Source organism: Amphiprion ocellaris, chromosome 9, assembly GCF_022539595.1.
Source record: "Amphiprion ocellaris isolate individual 3 ecotype Okinawa chromosome 9, ASM2253959v1, whole genome shotgun sequence".
NCBI lineage: Eukaryota > Metazoa > Chordata > Actinopteri > Pomacentridae > Amphiprion > Amphiprion ocellaris.
Window position 1 is genome coordinate 30,969,017 of NC_072774.1, and position 19,763 is coordinate 30,988,779.

General features: G+C 40.5%; 2 protein-coding genes across 5 annotated transcripts; both read left to right on the forward strand.

Annotated features, from left to right (window-relative positions):
• Positions 1–521: 521 nt before the first annotated feature.
• Positions 522–14,113, forward strand: LOC111564830 (frizzled-6). The gene is made up of 8 exons (XM_023264655.3): positions 522–679; positions 2,168–2,589; positions 8,654–8,850; positions 9,907–10,486; positions 10,657–11,076; positions 11,618–11,766; positions 11,871–12,263; positions 12,535–14,113. The coding sequence occupies exons 2-8, from the start codon at positions 2,404–2,406 to the stop codon at positions 12,701–12,703; spliced, it is 2,094 nt and encodes a 697-aa protein (XP_023120423.2). The 5' UTR covers positions 522–679; positions 2,168–2,403; the 3' UTR covers positions 12,704–14,113.
• A 155-nt stretch (positions 14,114–14,268) lies between these two features.
• Positions 14,269–19,557, forward strand: LOC111564881 (collagen triple helix repeat-containing protein 1). Of its 4 annotated transcripts, none has more exons than XM_035945363.2 (5): positions 14,275–14,464; positions 15,415–15,492; positions 17,171–17,389; positions 17,484–17,700; positions 19,087–19,557. In XM_035945363.2, the coding sequence occupies exons 1-5, from the start codon at positions 14,351–14,353 to the stop codon at positions 19,227–19,229; spliced, it is 771 nt and encodes a 256-aa protein (XP_035801256.1). In that variant the 5' UTR covers positions 14,275–14,350; the 3' UTR covers positions 19,230–19,557. The 4 variants fall into 4 exon arrangements, with proteins under 4 accessions (XP_023120520.1, XP_035801256.1, XP_023120512.1 ...); XM_035945365.2 differs by having other exon boundaries at positions 14,315–14,422; XM_023264752.3 differs by lacking the exon at positions 15,415–15,492 and having other exon boundaries at positions 14,269–14,422.
• The last annotated feature ends 206 nt before the right edge of the window (positions 19,558–19,763 follow it).

The following is a 19,763-nucleotide window of genomic DNA, read 5'->3' on the forward strand; positions in this document are numbered from 1 at the left end:
TAGCTATATTTTCCCATAGATTTCATCATGTGGCCATATTTTCTTTTGCTATGTGGCTATTGTAGCTCTCTTTAATCCTTTCAATACTGAGTTAACACATCTGTGACTTCCATCTAGTGGTATTTATGGAAACTACAACAGCATCCTCACTCACCATAGTGTGTAAAGATAAAATTAAATAGTAAATTATGTTCAAATTAATATATTTTTTAAATAAACCCTGAAAACAGTCCAATGTCACCAGATTTATATGCACAATTGTTTCATCCTTGAACTGCCAGCTGCACAACTGCTGCGTTCAGGTGCTCCTCGTCGATTCGGTGTTTGCAAATTCCAGTGCTTTTGCGGTAATAGTTTAGTGAATAGAACGATCGTCCAAAAAGTACAACCAAATGCATTTTCTAGCATTTCTGGTACAACCCTGTTGTCGTGTATCGTTTTAGTTTGTTTTACCAACAGGCCATCAGTTGTTAACCATCCTTATGCTGACAATCTATAACTACAAATAGTCAAATTTCCAGCTGCACCTGAAAGCATCGTCAGTTCAGAGCAGCCGGACAAGAAAAGACGGGACGTTAGTGGAGTCTGTCGTAGGAAACACGCCACCGAATTCCGTAGCGAGCTACTACGACGAGTATCCATGTAGTCTACTTTTACACAAACTTCTGGGCATTTGGAGGTAAGAGTTTACATTTCGTATTTCTACCCTCTTACTTTGCTTCTACTTTCTTTTACCCAAGTTGTTTCGGGCCCCTTTGCCCCGGCAGCAGGGATTTTGACTGAACTCTCTCCCGACAGTTGGCGTCTAATTTACGGGAAAGCGGCTTTTCTTTTAGGCGGTGGACGAACATATTCTTTAAAGTACTTAGCTGTAAGATAAGCGAAGTAACAAAGGTTTAGTAGCAGCTTATTACTTTTGTTTTTACTCACATGTACATTTGAGCTTGTTATGTCGAAGTGGCGGCGTTGTTTATTTGACTAACTTTTGTTGTCTTTTTAACTGCTATTGTGCGACTTAAAGGTTTATGTTAGTAAGCAACTCAAATTGCTCTTTACCAGTGCAATAGTAGAAACATACCACAGGCTGCACTATGGAGACTGTACATATAAACAGTGATGTAGTAATAATAAACTCTCACCACCAGTGACAAAACCAACTTATGGTAATTATCAGGAATTCAGCCACATATATAAACCACATATCTTTTTACTATTTAAAGATAACATCAATATATAATCAACTTTAAATACTACCTCGTGTATAGTATTTGCAGAAGTTAAATCAAATATGTAAATATATATCAATATATTCTACTGCCCACTGTGAAATCACCATCAGTAAACCTACTGATCTCATGTATGCTTATTATTAGTTCTATTTTTACAGTGTGTTAAGACATTTTAATACTGTTTCTTTAATTTAAATACCAGCAGTATTGCACTTTTATTGCCAATACCAACAATTTTGCACCTTTATTGCAAATGCCAGCAATTTTGGCCCCTTATTTCTTCGACCAGCATGATTTGCCCTTTAATTGCACTTTCTTTTGTGCGTTGGTTTCCTTACTTTCTTGATCATGTCATGTGTGAGCTACAGGATGCCTTGAATTTACCCAAAGGGATAAATAAAGTATCTATCTATCTATCTAGAAAGTATTACTTTCTGTCAGGCGTCCTAGAATCATATTTCCTCATAATGCAAGTGCACGTGTGGATCCTTGACACTTCAATGTGAAATTTAATGTGCATCAACAAGCTGAGACTCATTCTACTGAATCAGCGTGGATCTTTAGCATTCCCCCCCTTGTGTAAATTCATGCACTCAAAGCCCTCTCAGGGATTGACTGGATTTTGCTCTCTTAATTCCATATGACTGATGTGTCTTTAAACAGTGCTCTCAAACTTTTAGCCTGAGGACCTCAAGGGATTTGTAGGGCTGCATTGAAATAAAGAGTAGTAGTTTCATTTCTTTGTTTAGGTGATGGAACAATGCATGGCAGGTTGTAATTCTATAGTAAAAATAGCAATAACCAGCTACAAGGGATGTCCCGTTTTGTTTTCCTTCCCAAGACAAATTTTGTTGAAAAATGGGTTGTGATCTAAAACAGACAATTCTTTGTGTGGCAGGAAATATAAACCCAATTAACTGTAATTACGTTAATTCCAGGGATGTGGGATTCCTATCTGAGACCCAGAGGCTCAGCTGACCAATGAAGAGGAGGTTTTACCTGCTCCTACGCCCACCGGCTCCGCTGCGATGTCCCCAGGAGAACTGATATGTGGATGACAGTGTGAGCCAGGAGAATTCAGCTCACGGGCCAAGATATCCTCACACGGAGCCAAAAAGAAACCTGTTCTACTTTACCCTAAAAAACATAGACTCACTCCCAGCCAGCCGTTGCCATGTTGATGCCAGGACCACTGTGGGTGTGCCTGGCTCTGATATGGGTGAGAAGTTGCAGTTCCCACAGTCTGTTTACCTGTGAGCCTATCAGAGTGCATCGGTGTTTGGGGATGCCCTACAACATGACCTTCTTTCCCAACATGATGGAGCACTATGATCAGGATATTGCAGCCAGTAATATGGAGGTGAGTCCTACATCACAAATTTAATAACATGACAATCAAGTCAAGATGCCTGTATTTATTTTTTTTTCTATAAAATATGCACTCGCATTTAAGCTTGAATGCATATTTTGTTTATTGTTCACTTTTTATTTTTGCAATTGCTCCTTAATTTCAGGGCCTAATTTTTTTTACAGATTTATTCTTACTATTTTTTTGTGACATTGGGTGAGACAGTCAGTACAGCCTCAATGCTTTGGGTGTGAACACTATTTGACTAAATGCCAAAAACAGTTGAAACCCAAGTTATAATATATGTTGCAATGGAGTTAATAAGGTTTAAAAAAAATAAATGCCTGAGGCTGAATTTGGGGAAAATGTGTATTGCATGAATACACGTTATATCTGTACTAAAAATTAAGTTACAGTGCTTACCAGCTGCTCACCTGACTTAAAGATTGTCATAGCCTGGGTTTCCATGGGGTGTGAGATTGGATAGAAATAACAAAAAAAGATTCCCATGCTTGTGAAAAAAATCCTGAAGTCACATTTTAAGATAATGAATATCATCTGTAAGTAATTCCATTATTAGTGATATTGTTAGGGCTGTAATCGGCTTGGGTCGAGAATTGTCCATGTCTGGCAGCCGTTATTGAAGCGTGTATTGATGGAACCATAATTATCATGTTGTTAATGGATATCAACAGGCACACAATATTTACCAACTAATTTGTCCAGAAATCCTGTCCTGATTGTTATGGAGCACCATCTAGTCAATAAACTGTTAACATTGTATTGCTGTTCACATGGTTACTACGATAAATTTGTACACTTATTCTGAATTCTCAGCTACAATGGACGCTTTTTAAAAACTAGACAGGATTGCCACAATAAAACCATTCCTAGTGCAAATACACATTAAAGTTCCTTTAATGGGGAAAGCAAATTAGGAAAGAACATTTTTATTTATGGCAACAGTCTGTGATACAAAGTAGTGGTGAATCATGATGTCGGTAGTTAAAGTTGACTTGTGGGAAATAAAAAATATTTGCAATATAGATGGATTTATTAACAATTGAGGATGTGCTGGCAACAGGGGGGCAGAAAACCAGTTTCCAGAATGTTGTCAGAGCTTTCATATGAGCATTTTCACTAGTGATACATCCATAAAGTTACTGCTCAGTGGTGGCAGTGTCACACTTATTCGTCTAGATAATGAAAGTTATGCAATAAAAGGAGGTGTGTCACAGTGTCACACATCTGTGCATTGCATACATTTTTTAAAAACAGCACTCCACCTTTGACAGGAATCTCTGAGCTTTGGTCCACTAACATGACACATTCTAATGGGAAACTTCAGAGAGTAGCAATGATGATGCTTCTAAGAGAGACCACATAAAGTCGGTCGATGAAAAGAGAGAAATGATCCATGTAAGGCCACACATCAGTTTAACGGACGGTGTTAAAAGCAGCAGGTCTCTTCACACATTTGTTGTATTATTGTCATTACAAAAGCAACAGCATTGGCATGCTGTTGGCCTGCAGCAGAAGGTAACAGCACTGGTGTGCTCATTCTAGTTTTGATATTTGGAAATCCTGCTCTTTTCTCAAAATGCCAGATATGTTACTTTTATTTTAAAAAATCATATTACAGATGACAGCAGTGTAAATAGACAGAACTTCACTCTGGACAAATGTGTTCAAACAGGATTTAGTCAGTGTTTTTGGCCTCTCAGGGTCATTAATAGTCTGATATTGTTCCTGTCACAGTGTCCCAAACTGAAACTCTAAATGCATTCCAAGCACAGAGCGTGACAAATATTAGCAATCATCATGTAACAGCTTTGAACACACAGTAAGTGTGTAAAATCAGTGGCTCTGACCAGACCACTGGAGATGAAATCTAATTCTCTACTCAGAGCTAACAAGCCAGTTCACTGCTCGGGATAATTGGATAATTTTGCAGTCATTACTTTTGCAGTTTGTTGTTGATCTTCTCACAAGTTCTCAGTCATTTTGGGTTGTCTTCTTCTTCCGCACTCACTCCAAAAAACATCTGTTCCTTCAGAAACATTCACCACAGAGTGTCCTGTTCACAGTTTAAAAGTGTGATGCAAGGGAAGTCCACGAACTGTGTTTGTTGCACCAGCATAACCTTCACTGGGACATAGGCTATATTTGTTCTTCTGCTAGTATCGTGTATTCATGTGAAGTGTTTTTGTTTTTGTTGGCCCATCATGTGTGTGATGTTCTGACTTCCACCTGAATGACTGAAATTAGTCTACAGAGACATGTAAGGTTCAGATCTGAGAGCTCCTAATTTTATTCAAGAAACCTTTATTCATTTACTCAGTTTATAATATTGGAGTCATTTATCCATATGTGTTCGAAAACTGAATCTAAAGAAGAATAATACTGAAAGCTCCATACAAGTTGACAGGAGTGTTTCCTTAGGTTTGTTGAAACTCCTAAAGTCTGAAGCAGTGTTTTTGAAGCATAATGAAGGTTAACGGTGGAAATGCTCAGACATGACCATGACACATTATTTTGCTTATGATGTGTCTTTTATTCTGTAACAACACTATATGGACATACTGATAAGAAGAATTTAAAAAATAGATTTTTTTTAATAAGCAAATTTTTATCAGCAGTGTTTGTTATGCGTCTGTGTCAGAAAATGTCATTGGTCAATATATTACCAGACTTGATGAACTTTCAGATTTCAATATTAACATTGCCCTCAGATATTCAGTGTTTAATTAGATCATCATGATGCAAAAAGAAAAATGCAGTGTCTTAACATTTATAGGTTAAATGCAACAGATATTTGTGTGCTGGTAGAGTAAAATGGCTGTAATCGCTGTAAAAAAAAAAAAAAAAAAAAAAGGAAAACATTAATAACTGAATGCTAATATGTCAATGTTCAAAGCCCAAAGAGAAGTTATATGTTCCTTTTTATTTTATTGTATTACATGTAGGGATAAAGGAGCAATGACACGCTCCAGTCAGAAATACACCACAAAAGTTGGCAGCCTGTCTCTGAGCATCAATGACTCTCAAATGACTCTCAGCTGCTGCTCTGGGAAATGTGTGCTCTTAGATGCAGTGGGAATTTGAACATTGTTAGGCCACATCTAACAATTTTGTCTTTTTTGAAACAATGAGATGCACAACAGCTGCAGTATCATCATAGTTTATATCCCATTACACAAAACCTAGAAGGATTCAAATCTCAGTTTGATTTCAGCTTTCTGCTCTGACTAATAGTCATTTCCCTCCTTAAAAATCACGTCAGATGCAGCTGATCAATGTAAATTATTGGGTGATGGAAGGGATTTTTTTTTTGTTGTTCTTTATGTTGTCATACTCATCTTTTACGATGGCTACAACACTTTGTCTAATGTGCCGTTAGACCAGGGGTTGTCTTGTGTCCCTCCTCAGCAGTGCACTCCGTTTGTCTAGTAGAGGCGTCCAGTGTCCAGGCATTCCTGAGGGCCAGGGTTTGGGTTACTCACATTCGGTGTCAGCATCTTGAGCATGAACAGTGATCTTTTGAAGGAGTCTTTTGTGTGGCATTTGGCAAAGGTATAGGCTTCTGATTTCACAGCAACCTTGGCCACGGGCAACTTCATCGACTTTGTTGTGAGAGGCCTTTGATATCTGGAGGAAGGGGAGGGACACACCCAGTCACACACAAAGCCTACTGCGCATACCACAATGAGTATTCTCTCTCAGTTAATCACTCACTTATGCCCCCCCGTACACGGTCTTACCTCTGCTGTCCTGTCTCCCAGGTGACAATCTTACTCTCTCGGGGCTACATTCAATATTACATACTGAGCATAGCGCTCTTTGAAAGTGTGCAGAGATTTATCACAAAGCCCTGCCCGCTGGAATCACGCAGACTTCTGCTTTATTCTGGGCTCAGGCCAGCCTATCGGTAGGATTTTCCGGAGGAGGGCTAACCTTTTTCCGCCCTTGGTCCCAGATTCCAACAGTGTTTGCCAGCTTTTGAAACAGAAAAGTTTGAAGTGTGAGAATACACAGAAAATGGAAAGACTAATTGACGGACTGTAACGGACACGGAACACTTGAGGGTCTTAAAAGTTTGAGCTAAACTTTGAAAATTGAGAGCCTAGTCATTTTTCAAATCATTTAATCCTTGAAGTTCTTTGCTATGAAATTCTCTGCAAAGGATTTGCCTTAATAGCAAATCGGGTCGACTTGTACAACTGATCCTGGTTGAAGGTTTCTGAAATGAGGGCAGTTTTTACAGTAACTGCTGTAAAGCCAAAAAAGGTCAGATTGTTGAGCCACAAGGAGCTCGGAGTCCAAGACCTCCACAGGAGAGAAACAAGGACGCTCACTGTCAGAGGGGGCAGGTCCCAGAGATGTGGGCCTATTGCCAGACTGGATTTCAGGAGGAAGAAGAGGAGAGGAATCGTTGAATAGCTGACTGTGCTCTAGTGTATGCTTGTGTTTTTCTACAAATATGAGCAGTTAAGACAGACAAGGTCTTTCTAATTTGGAAGCTAGATGATAGTTTTTGAAGTTGAAACCAAGAGTACCATACTCTAAAACATCCACCTATTGTGTGTCTGTAGCTGTTGATGGGCTCATACAGGGAGAATTGGTGACAGTTTGCATTCCATATGTTTATAATATGTTCTCTGAAATGTCTACTATTATTTAAGGTTGAATACACAAAAAATAACATTGGCAGTATCTGGATTCAGTCAACTCAAGTGAAGATTTCTTCAGTTTAAAGCTGCTGATAAATTCCCAAATACTCGGGCTCCTCAGCAACCCACCTATGAACAGCCCTGTGCATTCTTGGCCTGTCGCTGTGGGTTTCCAAATGTCCATGCACTCATTTCCTGCAACCTATACTGCCACCTCCCCTTTCAGTCTTTAAGCTCATGACCAGCGTGAAACAGAGGAATATGGTTTCCTACTAGTGAATGGGCAGCTTTGTGTCATGCTTTAGGGCACTGCAGTTTAACAAAATGAAGCTAGGACTCGGCATAGAGCCGTGTTTCTCCAGCTTTTTGACGTGACCTTTTAAATAAAGCAAAGTTGACTTGTAACCCGGCACCCGATTTGTTCTATGCAAATATTTTTTAGAAAAATAAAAAGTTGTCCATGTGCTGTCAGAAAAGCAAAGGCGTGAGATATGTCTAAAGATTAATCTGATTTTGTGTCATGTTTTTTACTGACTTTGTTACCTTGTTAATCATTTTGCAAACCAGCAGCTCCATTTCTGACCTCAGCAGTGCACACACCGACATATTTGGCTACATAGATTTCACATGCAAATAAGAAGGGAAAAAACAAACCGCTTGTGTACCTGTCTTCCAGCTGTGGGTTGCAAAGTTCATGTTTAATACCAACAAATCCACAAAGAGTGATGGCCGCAAACTCAGTGGAGAAGACGAAGAGCAGCATGGAACAGTGCATTCTTTGGAAATACTGGATTAATCTCCTCAGGCAGACTGTAAATATCTGTACATCAGTAACATTTCTTTCAAACATCTTCAAAGATAATCCACAGCTGGAAAACAGTCAAAAATGGAATTTACAGGGTTTTTTTTTTTTTTTTTAGATCAGAATGGGCCTGTGGGGTTAACCATGCACTACAGTCGGTGTGATCTGTCTGTGTACAGCAAAGATAATGACTATGTTACCTTGTTGACAGAAACATATGCATTTTAATTCCTGATCATTTGATAAGCGAAAATGCCAACTGTCCTTTATATATAATATTTTTTATTCTCAATTCATATCATTTTCTTGACTCTGAGATGTAGCCTGCTGCAACATTTTGTTTTGGGAGTACTATATAAATAAATCAAGCAGTAATGTTGGTTTTGATGTCACAAACATGGATATGAATCCTTCAGAAGTTTTTGAACACTATGCAGGTAATAATCCTGTATCTGAATTTTGTGGATGTGGCGTTAATAAATAGCACCCTAACAAGTTCATGTATTTTCAGGTAACTTTACTCAAGCAGAGATTGCAACCATGGGTCTCGTAGTGGCAAATTCATTTTGAATCTAATGACTTTTTACTGTCTCTCCAATTCCAGCCATTCATGCCCCTGACAAACCTGCGCTGCTCTCCAGACGTCCACCACTTCCTTTGCCAAGCCTTTTTCCCAGTATGCACCGAAGAGAACAACGTGTTTCGTCCATGCAGAGAGGAGTGTGAGGCCGTTCTGTCCGACTGCGAGGAAAATATTCGCGTCTTTGGCATCACCTGGCCTCCTGAGCTGCAGTGTGACAAGTAAGAGAAGATCAGCAAACAATCCAGAAGATCATTATCCATAACGTCTGATGGCTATAATATGTAGCGAGATTAAAGTCAGACTTTTTAGTGTCAAAAAGGTGCCTCTCTTTTAATCTGGCTGGATCACCATGGTAACTTATTCTGTGGAGCTAACTTGCTCAGAGTTTCAGGTTTAAATCAGCTGTAAGAAAAGCCTCACTTTCACTAATTCATTTCCTGACAGTTCTCAGTGAGCAGTAGAGATTCTCAGCTGATGGAAAACATTTCTGCAAACCTGTTGAACTGTACTTTGATAATCCAACAAAGCAGTGCAGTTACAGTGTCACGCACTGTATGTGTGGCGTTACCGCAGCAACCTACATGCATTCAGTTGGTGACGTAATAATGCATATTGTTTTTTTTTTTTTTTTTTTTAACTTGGTTCTGACTTGCTGTCAAGTTCATTTACCCCGCTGGTACTGCAGCTACTAGACCACAGATTAGAAAAGTGATTAGTCTTTTGGTATTTATTGCAGAGGATATACAATCAGTAACTTTAATTTGCATCTGATTTGACCTAAAGCTAAAGTGGTATCCTATCCAGCATTATGGGACAGACCTAAATGCACCTCAGTACAATTTCATGTTCAGTAGTATGAAGTTTGAAGTTAACCAGCTTCAATATGCAGCTGTCAGGTTAGAAATAGGCGGCTGCACTGATTGGTCAAATAAATACATTAACACATGAATAACAGATTTCTATAAACATTCCTTTCTTGCATTGTAGTAGTAGTGCTTGTCATCAATTACTGTCGTCAATTTTTTTTCCTGTGTGTTATAATGTCCTGTTAGCTGAAGTAGGGGGCATAACATTGGTCCATTTTGTGCAGAAGAAGAGTCACATGACATGTTATACGCCCCTGTTTACCTGAACCTGTCTGAAACAGAAAACATAGGTTAAGAAAGAAAGTTGATAACCATCATCATGATATGCGGCCCACACAGAGGAAGCCTGGTGATGTTTAATTTGCTTTATGGTACAGCCATTGTACTTTTCTTGTCTTTATCCTCTAGGCTGGAGCCATGTGGCTTATCTTACGATTCTATGATTCCTCCGACCACTCCAGTGATCTCCACAGCAGCTAAGAGAGACCTTGGTTTCTGGTGCCCGCTGCAGCTAAAAACCAAGCCTGGTCATGGCTCATCATTCCTGGGGGCCCAAGACTGTGCTCCTCCTTGCTCCAACATGTACTTCAAACCCCATGACATTGAATTTGCCAAGAGTTTCATTGGCGTGTGTTCCATCATCTGCGTGTGTGCTACGCTCTTCACCTTCCTCACTTTCCTGATTGATGTCAAGCGTTTCCGCTACCCAGAGCGCCCCATAATCTTCTACGCCGTCTGCTACAGCTTTGTCTCGCTCATATACTTTATAGGTTTCCTGTTGGGGAACAATGCAGCCTGCATCAAAGCAACCCACCCTGCCAGTGTGGACACAGTGGTGCTGGGCTCTCAGAGCAAAGGCTGCACTCTACTTTTTATGCTTCTCTACTTCTTCTCCATCGCTGGTATTGTCTGGTGGGTCATACTCACCATCACATGGTTCCTGGCAGCTGGACCCAAGTGGAGCTGTGAGGCTATTGAGAAGAAAGCGGTAAGGTTCTTAAGAACTGAAATTCATTTCAGTTGCAAATAGCAAGAGAATACAATGATGTATAATTAAATGTAGAACAAACATTTGAAATGGACAGATGCAAGCAATTAGCATCCTTGACTATCATACATACTGTTGACAGTATTGTTCTTTGTCCCTTGTGTCGGTAGGTGTGGTTCCACTCTGCTGCCTGGGGTATCCCCGGTGCACTAACTGTCATGCTGCTGGCTCTGAACAAGGTTGAAGGGGACAACATCAGTGGAGTCTGCTTTGTGGGGCTCTACGACCTGGACGCATTGCGCTACTTTGTTATTGCTCCACTGTGTGTCGGCGTCATAGTCGGCCTTTGTCTCATTCTGGCAGGTATCGTTTCTCTCAACCACGTCCGGCAGGTCATTCAGCACGATGAGCGCAACCAAGAGAAGCTGAAGAAGTTCATGATCCGCATCGGTGTGTTCAGCTGCCTCTACTTGGTCCCACTGGTCACCCTGTTAGCCTGCTACACCTACGAACAGAGTTACCGAAGCACCTGGGAGAACACCTGGATCAACGACCGCTGTCAGGAGTACAGCATCCCCTGCTCATACAAGGTAGCTGTGACTCACTCAGCAAACTGCATGCTGTTTTCTTGTAAGCTCCACATAATCAGATCACTGACTTGGCGGAAAGAATTTATTGAAAGTCTATGGCTTTTTACGGCTGACTAGACTAGAGCACGTGGCCAGTAGTAGCAGCATATGATTTCTAATATGATTTACCTTTTTCAGAGACAAGCAACTAATAGGGTCAAAATATTACAAAACTGAACAATTACATTACTTTCTATAAACAAAATGAACAGCTTTAAGACAAAGATGAATAGGGAAAAACAAAGATAATAGACAGCCAGTTCAACATAAAACTATATGGAAATCCACACTATGATTGCATTTTGGTACATATTTTGATTTTGACAGTACTGCAAAAACGTAGTGGATGATACATGAGCTATTGAGTGCTGCAATACACTGAAAACTAGCAATACCTGATGCTTTAGTTTCAATTTTTTGATTTATTTTGAGCCAAAAATTGGATGTGTTAATTAACACACTTGCTCAAAATCACAAAGGTTCTGTTTGTTTCGTCTTTTAGACTACGGAGCACGACCGTCCTGACCTCTCCCTGTTTCTGGTAAAATACTTGATGACACTCATTGTTGGAATATCTGCAGTGTTCTGGGTTAGCAGTAAAAAGACCTGCTCTGAATGGGCCTATTTCTTCAACAGGACCCGCAAAAGAGAGTAAGACCACATCTCTTACTAAAACTGTAAACATACATTGCCATACAGTCAGAGTAATCAGGCTCATCTGTTGTGCCTTTGCTGTCATTTCTTGTGACCCACAGTCCCATCAGTGAGAGCCGCCGGGTGCTTCAAGAGTCCTGCGAGTTCTTCCTTAAGCACAACAGTCGCGTCCAGCACAAGAAGAAGCACTACAAGCCGAGCTCCCACAAGCTCAAGGTTATCTCCAAGTCCATGGGCACGAGCACGGGCCTGGCACCCTCCAATGCCTCCACCACAGTCAATCAAGGCACCTCTGCGCTGGGCAACCATGAGCACCACATGCAAGGCTCCCTGTCTGAAATGTCAGCCAGGGAGCACCTGGACAGAGGCACTTCCAGCCGAAGCTCCAGGAGGGGGGAGAGGGAGAGGGAGGTGGGAGAGAGACGTAGCAAAGGGGGGAGCTCCAGTAAGGTTAGCAGCCGCTCAGAGAGCATGCACAGAGTTGCAGATGGGAGGTAAGAATTGTATCTTTTCTGTACCTTAATGTTTCAGAAAAGCAGAAAGACATATACTTGTCCATTTATTTAGGCTTCTGTTATTAAAATGTAACTTCATGGCTAATGTCAGGTACTTGGCCATGTCCAAGGGTCTCAAAGTTCATCTATCCTGCATTGTTAATGTCAAAGCAATTCTTCCATACAGTAACAGGCATTAAGCCACAGTGAGCAACTATATTATTACAAGCAATAACTACTATTGATCTGTAACGTGTCCTGGCTGGTTTAGGATGACTCCAAGGAGCGAACTGTCTGAGAACAGGCCACTTCCCATTGGACAGCAGCTGCAGCATCCAGCTTTAAATCTATCACACACCAGTGGAATCCAAGACTCCGCCCACCAGATGGTGCACCAGGTGTCTGAGGAGAGCAAGGACCCAAAGGACAGCAGCTGTTGACACGTCTGACCTCGCAAAATGATGTATTCATCCATCCATGAAACCACTACAGCCACACCTGATACTAGTGGATGTGTACCTGTTGGGTTATAATATTTGATAGATTACAGCCAGTAAATGTTCATTGCCAGCAAAATGTAACATATCCCAAGTATTTCAGCTGTGGTATGTTGGACCAGAATCTGTGGGTTATCATTGGGTTTAAAGGTGTTAGATGATGTAGTTTGTTTTGGGTGATGGCTGTGTCTTCCAGCTTTATTGACATTTTAGCCCGAGTGTTGCAGATGCACAGGTGTATCCCACCCATACAGCTACCAATGTTCACGTAATTGCATGCATTAGGTCTACTCTTTTATAGATGGATAGTTCAATGACATAGAATGCATGCTAGTACACAAACACTATATTTATGTAAATATTCTTTTTTTATGGTAGAAATTAAGTTTTTTAATGGACTAGTCGCAACACTGAAAGTTTTGTTAGAAAGGTCATGATATTGCCAAACATTCAACCGAAGGAAGCTCTTCCTGTGGTGAACTGATCGTGAATGTCTTATTGTTCTTCCTGGAAAGATAATTTGAAATCTCCTCCTGAATAAATGTTATGTGCCTCTTTTTTTGCTCCTTAAACTTGATATAGTTAATTTTTTAGAGAATTTTGAATATGTAATTTTGTTTTTGAAAACTTTTCTTGAAAGATATTTTTTCGTTTTATGCCTTTTTGTCTTACTTGTTCCTGCAAACAAACAAACCCATGTTGTGCTGCGGCGTCTTCAAAAGCGTGTCCTGTGGATTTGTGTTAAGTACGGCTTTGTAGTTTTCTAAAAGAATGTGCCTCATCTTCAAAGATCTTCCAAAAGAAAAAAAAACTACAGATGTTTTACATGTGTGATGCTGTAAATTCCTAGACTTTGAATCAAATTGAGGAAACCAATCAAACAGGATTTGCACTATTTATCAGTAGAAGCACAAACCACTAATTATTAATTACAAATACAAAACGAGCATTTAGGGATTTATTTGAGGATTATTTATAACATATGGGTCACAGACCATGTATCTGGACTTCAAGTACTTCCAGAACAACTGCTGTGATTTATTTGAAAGTAAATCTTGCTATAATGTCTGTTCTGCTGTGTAAGGAACTGATTTCCTTTTTATATTTGGGAGTCACAGCAGAATTTCTGATAACACGAATTAAAAGGGAATCTTGTATGTGTTTTATATTTCTCCTCTGGCATGTGGACGGAGGTCTTGCTTATGCTGTACCTAGACCTAGTTTAGTCTATGAAATGCTCCTTACAGTTTTGTGAGACACTTTCGCTGCATTTTTTTAATGTATCTTTCCAATAAAATTTTGTATCAGTGCTGTTTCATTTTGTATAAATATTGAATTAAAAATGAATTTCGACTTGTGTGTGTCTGTCAATAATCATCCTATATGAGATAGATCCTAGCTTTTGTCTGAACACTAATACGTTCCCTTGCATTGGGCACAATCTGCCCATTTGAATCTCAGGGATGTTTTTCCTCCTCCTTGACTGGCTCCTTCCCTCGTCCTGCCTCCTCAGGACTAAAAGCGTCTGCAGTTGGAGTCCAAGTGTCGCCTCAGATCTCAGGCTGAGCACAGCAGCAGTTAATCTTTTCTATGATGTCTCCTTTTGTTGCCCGCCTGCTGCTGCTTGTCTGCTTGGCTTTACCTCTTTATGGCGTGGAAAAGGTGAGAAATAGAGGATACCGAAAGGATCCTGACGCTGACAAGGTAAGAAGGATCTGATCGTGTAGAAGTTAATTATCATGTGCGGCGGTCCAGCTTAACTTTATTTTCTAGTCAGATTTAGCAACTTCTCACAACTAATGAAAATATACTTAATTATACTATTGCGATCTGTGTTTAATTAAGCGCGCTGTATTGCATTTTTCACACATCTCGTTTACTATTCATTGATTAATTTGCATCTTTCTCCAATTCATCCCGGGCTTACTTTTTTGTGCCATGCTGTTCTGTTACTTAAACGACTTGATTTCCCCAAAATGACGTTAAATAAGCTGATTCATCTCCATGTAGGAGTTTGGTCACCACTTTGGCAAAATGATCTCCAAAATTACCTGCAGGAGAAAATGCAACTTTAGCTTTTGTGAAGTCAGCTGGTTCTCTGTTATTCCAGGTTTGGCTCTTCTCCAGGAGACAAAGTGGACATAAGAGAGAAAAAAATCCCAAAGAGGAAGCTGGGGTCTGGCTCATACTATCTACCTCTTTGTTATCTGACGGACTGTTGTAGCAGTTTAAAATTAGGTTGTGTGAGTTGGATTTGGCCAAAAACTTGGCTTATATTTAAATCTCAATAATATTATTAGAAAATAAACCCATAGCAGGATTCTAGTATTTAATTTTACTGTCCTCCACCTCATTTATTCTCATTTTGCCCAATCTCCCACTATATTTGTACAGAATTACATAACCCTCTATGCTGTAGGTAGCTGGAGTGTGAAGGAACAGAGTGGACACACATTTTAACCTCCTAGGAATCAGATGCAACTGAAGCTGCTGTTTATTTTACTGAGACTCTGTGGACCCTCACCCTCCCCTTGGGGACTCCTGGAAGTCTGCAGACCCCGCTTTGAAAACCACTAAGCAGTTCCTCTTTATTATTCCACAACCGCAGTAGAAGCATATAATAAATAGCATCCTCTGTTACCATCTGTATCTAGTGCACTGGAAATGATGCAGAAAAGCCCAACTGTACTAGACACTCTGGAGATGGAAGATCTACTTATTTGAACAACATGGTAATCGTAAAATCCTATTTTGCATTTTACTTGAGATCCCTTGAATCTAAAATCTCTCAAAGCTCTGTGCCCATGCGCTGCATGCTCCAGGAGAGCTTCAAGCCTTGCTTCCATGTTGACTAATGCATGAAATGCTACCATTTCCTCTTCACTCTGGGGCAAATGCAGCCTTTATGCTTCCAGTTACAGTAATGGACTGTGTACTACTAATACTCAGGAGGGCTGGGTGAAATTCATGCAGGCAGGCAGCCTCTGTAGGCACTACTATAGAAACAGCAGACTGGAAGCTAATATAAAAGTCAGCTGTGTGGCTAAGTGGACAGAGGTTCCATTCATTAGTCTGCTTTGAAGGCTGTCCAAAAATTCAACCCTTAATAAAATGCTGAGACTGAGCTCTAAGACTCATGCAGAACTTGCATAATTTCCTCATTTTTCCAGCTATAAACCAAAGGTGTATTGAGGTTTTGTCATATTTTCTTAAGGACACATTCCAGCACTATTACAGCACGTGCATGCCATCCAATAATTTATTGGTTTCATCACAGACTTTGCAGTTTCCTATAGAGATGATGTCAGCTCCTACGTCTCCAGGTTCTCTAGCATTAGCTGCTTAATGTCAAAACCAGACTCTCAACCATCTGTGACACAGCAGCTGACATTACAATACTGTAATTGTTAAGGCATTTTTCAGATTCACACAGTGAGATGCATTTTCAGACTTTACTCAAGGGGCTCAGGTCAGGAAAAGATGGTGAAACTGGAGTTAAAGCTCTTTGTTCTCTTCTCCTGCTTTCTTTTCTTTTTTTTCTTTTTTTTTTTTGCCTTACTGCCTCTTGGCCACGTGCCTCCTATAACTGCTCCCCTGCTGCATGCTGAGTAAAAGGGCAGCAATGACCCAACAAAAACTCAGACCTAAATGCTTTTGGCATCAGTGTTTGCTTAAGGGTGAAGACGCACTTCTACGTGTCAGTTTATGTCTGCCGTCCTGGCTGAAAGAATGACTTACAAATCACCTAACTAAAATTAGAAACATGCAGCAGCTAAAAAAAGCTTCAACAAAGAACCTACACATTAGAATCTGTTGGCCAAAAACGTATCTTTGAAGAAAGATATTACACAAACCTATTTGGAACCTCATTGTGTTTATCTCTGTATGTGGTTGGTTTTGGCGAGCTCCCCAGTCTCTGTGTGTCTCTGCGTATTTGAGGCAGCTTGAGCAAGATGCTGCATCTGTTTAAACATAGCAGAAGACCCAACAGGGCAATGAATCACACCAAGATGTGTGGCCAGACACCTACTAATTTAGGCCATCGCCAGGCCTTCAGTTCCTCATTAACACTCGATCTGTCATTCACTGGCTTCGTGGCTTCACGGATGCAGGTTCTATTGCTTTGCCTTGGTTTGGATCACATCTGCTTTTACACTTGTTTCGGCCCGATGGCAGTGTATTTGTTTATAAGACTTGTAAATGAGGTATAATCTGGCATCTTGTGTGTGATGGTTGGGTGGGTTACGGCGTTTAGGTGTCTGTGATGCACGCAGCCCAAACAGGGATTTAACCCCTTAAGGAAGGAGAAAAAAAAGAAGAAAATCTAAAACAGGAAGTTTGGTAACAATAGATTCTGCTGCTGTTGTATGTCTGTGCCTTGACTTCCTCTTCTGTCTGTATTTTTTCCAGTTTGGCAGCTGCATGCAGGGCCCAGCAGGAACCCCTGGCAGAGACGGTAACCCTGGAGCCAACGGTATCCCAGGGACGCCAGGTATCCCAGGACGCGATGGGCTTAAGGGTGAAAAAGGAGAGTGCATTAGTGAGATTTTCGAGGAGCCCTGGAAGCCCAACTACAAGCAGTGTGCCTGGAACTCTCTGAATTATGGAATCGACCTGGGTAAAGTAGCTGTACGTAACTCATGTGTCTTTTTGATGACATTTCAGTCAGTTCACATGCACACAAATGATACCCAGATACACAGTGATTGTATGTGTGTTGCAGGATTGTACGTTCACCAAGCTGCGTTCAGACAGCGCCCTCAGAGTTCTCTTCAGTGGCTCCCTCAGACTCAAGTGTAAGAACGCCTGCTGTCAGAGGTGGTACTTCACCTTCAATGGAGCAGAGTGCACAGGACCGCTGCCCATAGAGTCCATCATTTACTTAGATCAAGGGAGTCCTGAGCTCAACTCAACCATCAACATCCACAGAACGTCCTCAGGTACGACTCAAATTATCAGTTTTGTTATACAATAAATAATCAGAACCAACAATGTCTTCTTTAGTGGCATGTAATGCACACTGTGGCAAGCAAGAGTAAGTGAATTGTTATCATCCCAACTAGCAATAATAAGCAAACACCATTAATTTTAGCTAACACTACACACAAATCATGGAGTTGTTCTTTTCTATACTGAACACATAATTCAAATATTCCCAGTGTAGGTTGGGAGAAGTATGTGAAGCCCCTTGGCTAATGACATCAACAAGAGCTAATTAGAGTTAGCAGTTAGCATTCAATCCAATCAGTGACACAAAATTTCAAGTGCAGATTCCTCACTAAAGTCAAACAAACACCCCAGACATCACTGTAGCTGCCTAACATCTGTGCTAATTAGTCTAACCTACACCAATCACGTATGGAGCTCGGTGTCCGTTGCATGGGTCACATGGAGGAAGCTGCTGCTCTCCAAGAAAAATATGAAAAAACATCATTACGGACTTGAAATTTACCAGTAAGTACCTTGACAGTCCAAAAACTTAATGGGAAAATGTCTGTGAACTCATGAGACTAGGGTTAAATTAAATCCTATGTGAGTGAAAATAGCGCTGCATACAGTGGAAGTATGGTGGCGGCATCATCATGACTTGAGGCTGCTTCAGGATAATGTTGAGGTCTGACCTACCTTCCAATATAAGCTTAGTAGAGGTTGGGTAATGCAGCACAATGACTTACAACAAAGATAATCCACCTTTTGGTGACCCGATCAGTTTAAACCTCAGAGATGCTATATGATACACTCAGACTGCTGCTGACACCAAACAAACTTTTCATACAGCTGAGCTGAAGCAGGTCTTTGAGGAAGATTGGTGCAAAATTCCTCAAGTGTTGTGTATCTCTGATCTGCTGCTAATAAAGTGACTTGTTTTGATGTTATCGCTGCTAAAGGAATTTTTGGCCAGTCAGTAAATCCAAGAGTGCACAACAACGCTGTTAATGTTTGAGGGCTGTTTTAAAAAATGTGGCTAAGGATGTGAACTGTTAGGTGTTATTAGCTGAAACACACTGTAATGTAGAAAACCAGGTCATTCGAAGAAGCTCACAAACATCCTTTGCCACTGTAATTTAAAGCAACAGTTGAACATTTTGGGAAATATGCTTCTTTGTTTTCGTTTCATTCTGCGCAAGCTCTCGGCAAGGACGTTGAACTCTGCCTTTAAGTGGTTATACAACTGTTCTGGAGCTTGGAAAGCCGGTGTTTAAAGCGTCACTCTTCCAGTTAGGTTTCAGAAAGTTCACCACTGACACACAACAACACAATTCACAGAATGGGTGTTCCCTGAAAGTCATTTGCACTGTCCTCTCTTTGTTTTTCTCTCTCTCCAGTTGAAGGCCTGTGTGAGGGCGTCAAAGCAGGGTTGGTGGATGTGGCGGTGTGGGTGGGGACCTGTGCTGACTACCCCAGAGGAGACGCTTCCACAGGCTGGAATTCTGTATCCAGGATTATCATTGAGGAACTGCCTAAATAAGACATGAATAAAAGTTACGTGAAAGGGAGGATCCAGTCTTGGTAGGGTAACTGTATGTTATCTGTCCCTCTAAAATGATCAGGTGTGGTTTGCTGAGGCGTCACAGCATCAGCGATGGTAACTTGAATACTAGTTGAGAGGCCTTTAAACCAGAACACGGTGTTGTTCTGTCTCCCAGAAATAAACTTTGTACTGTAGCAGTTTCGGCTCGTGGGTGCTGTTAGATACAGTAACCTTTTAACACACATTGATAATGTTTGAACTATGTACTCATGACTTTTTTGTATATGCATTATTACTGTTAATGAAGTCATCTTTTTTTAAAGAATGTCACTGAAACAATATCATTATTTATAACATTTTAGGAATTCTGAAATACTGTACACTACACGTTTAATGTACTTACATATATCACACATGAGACATTGCATATAGAACACAGTTTGGATTTTATAACAAAATGTTATAAAGCTCTGCAGTTACAAATTGTGTCAAGAGAAAAAACAAATCAGATAAAGTATTAATTTAGGGAGA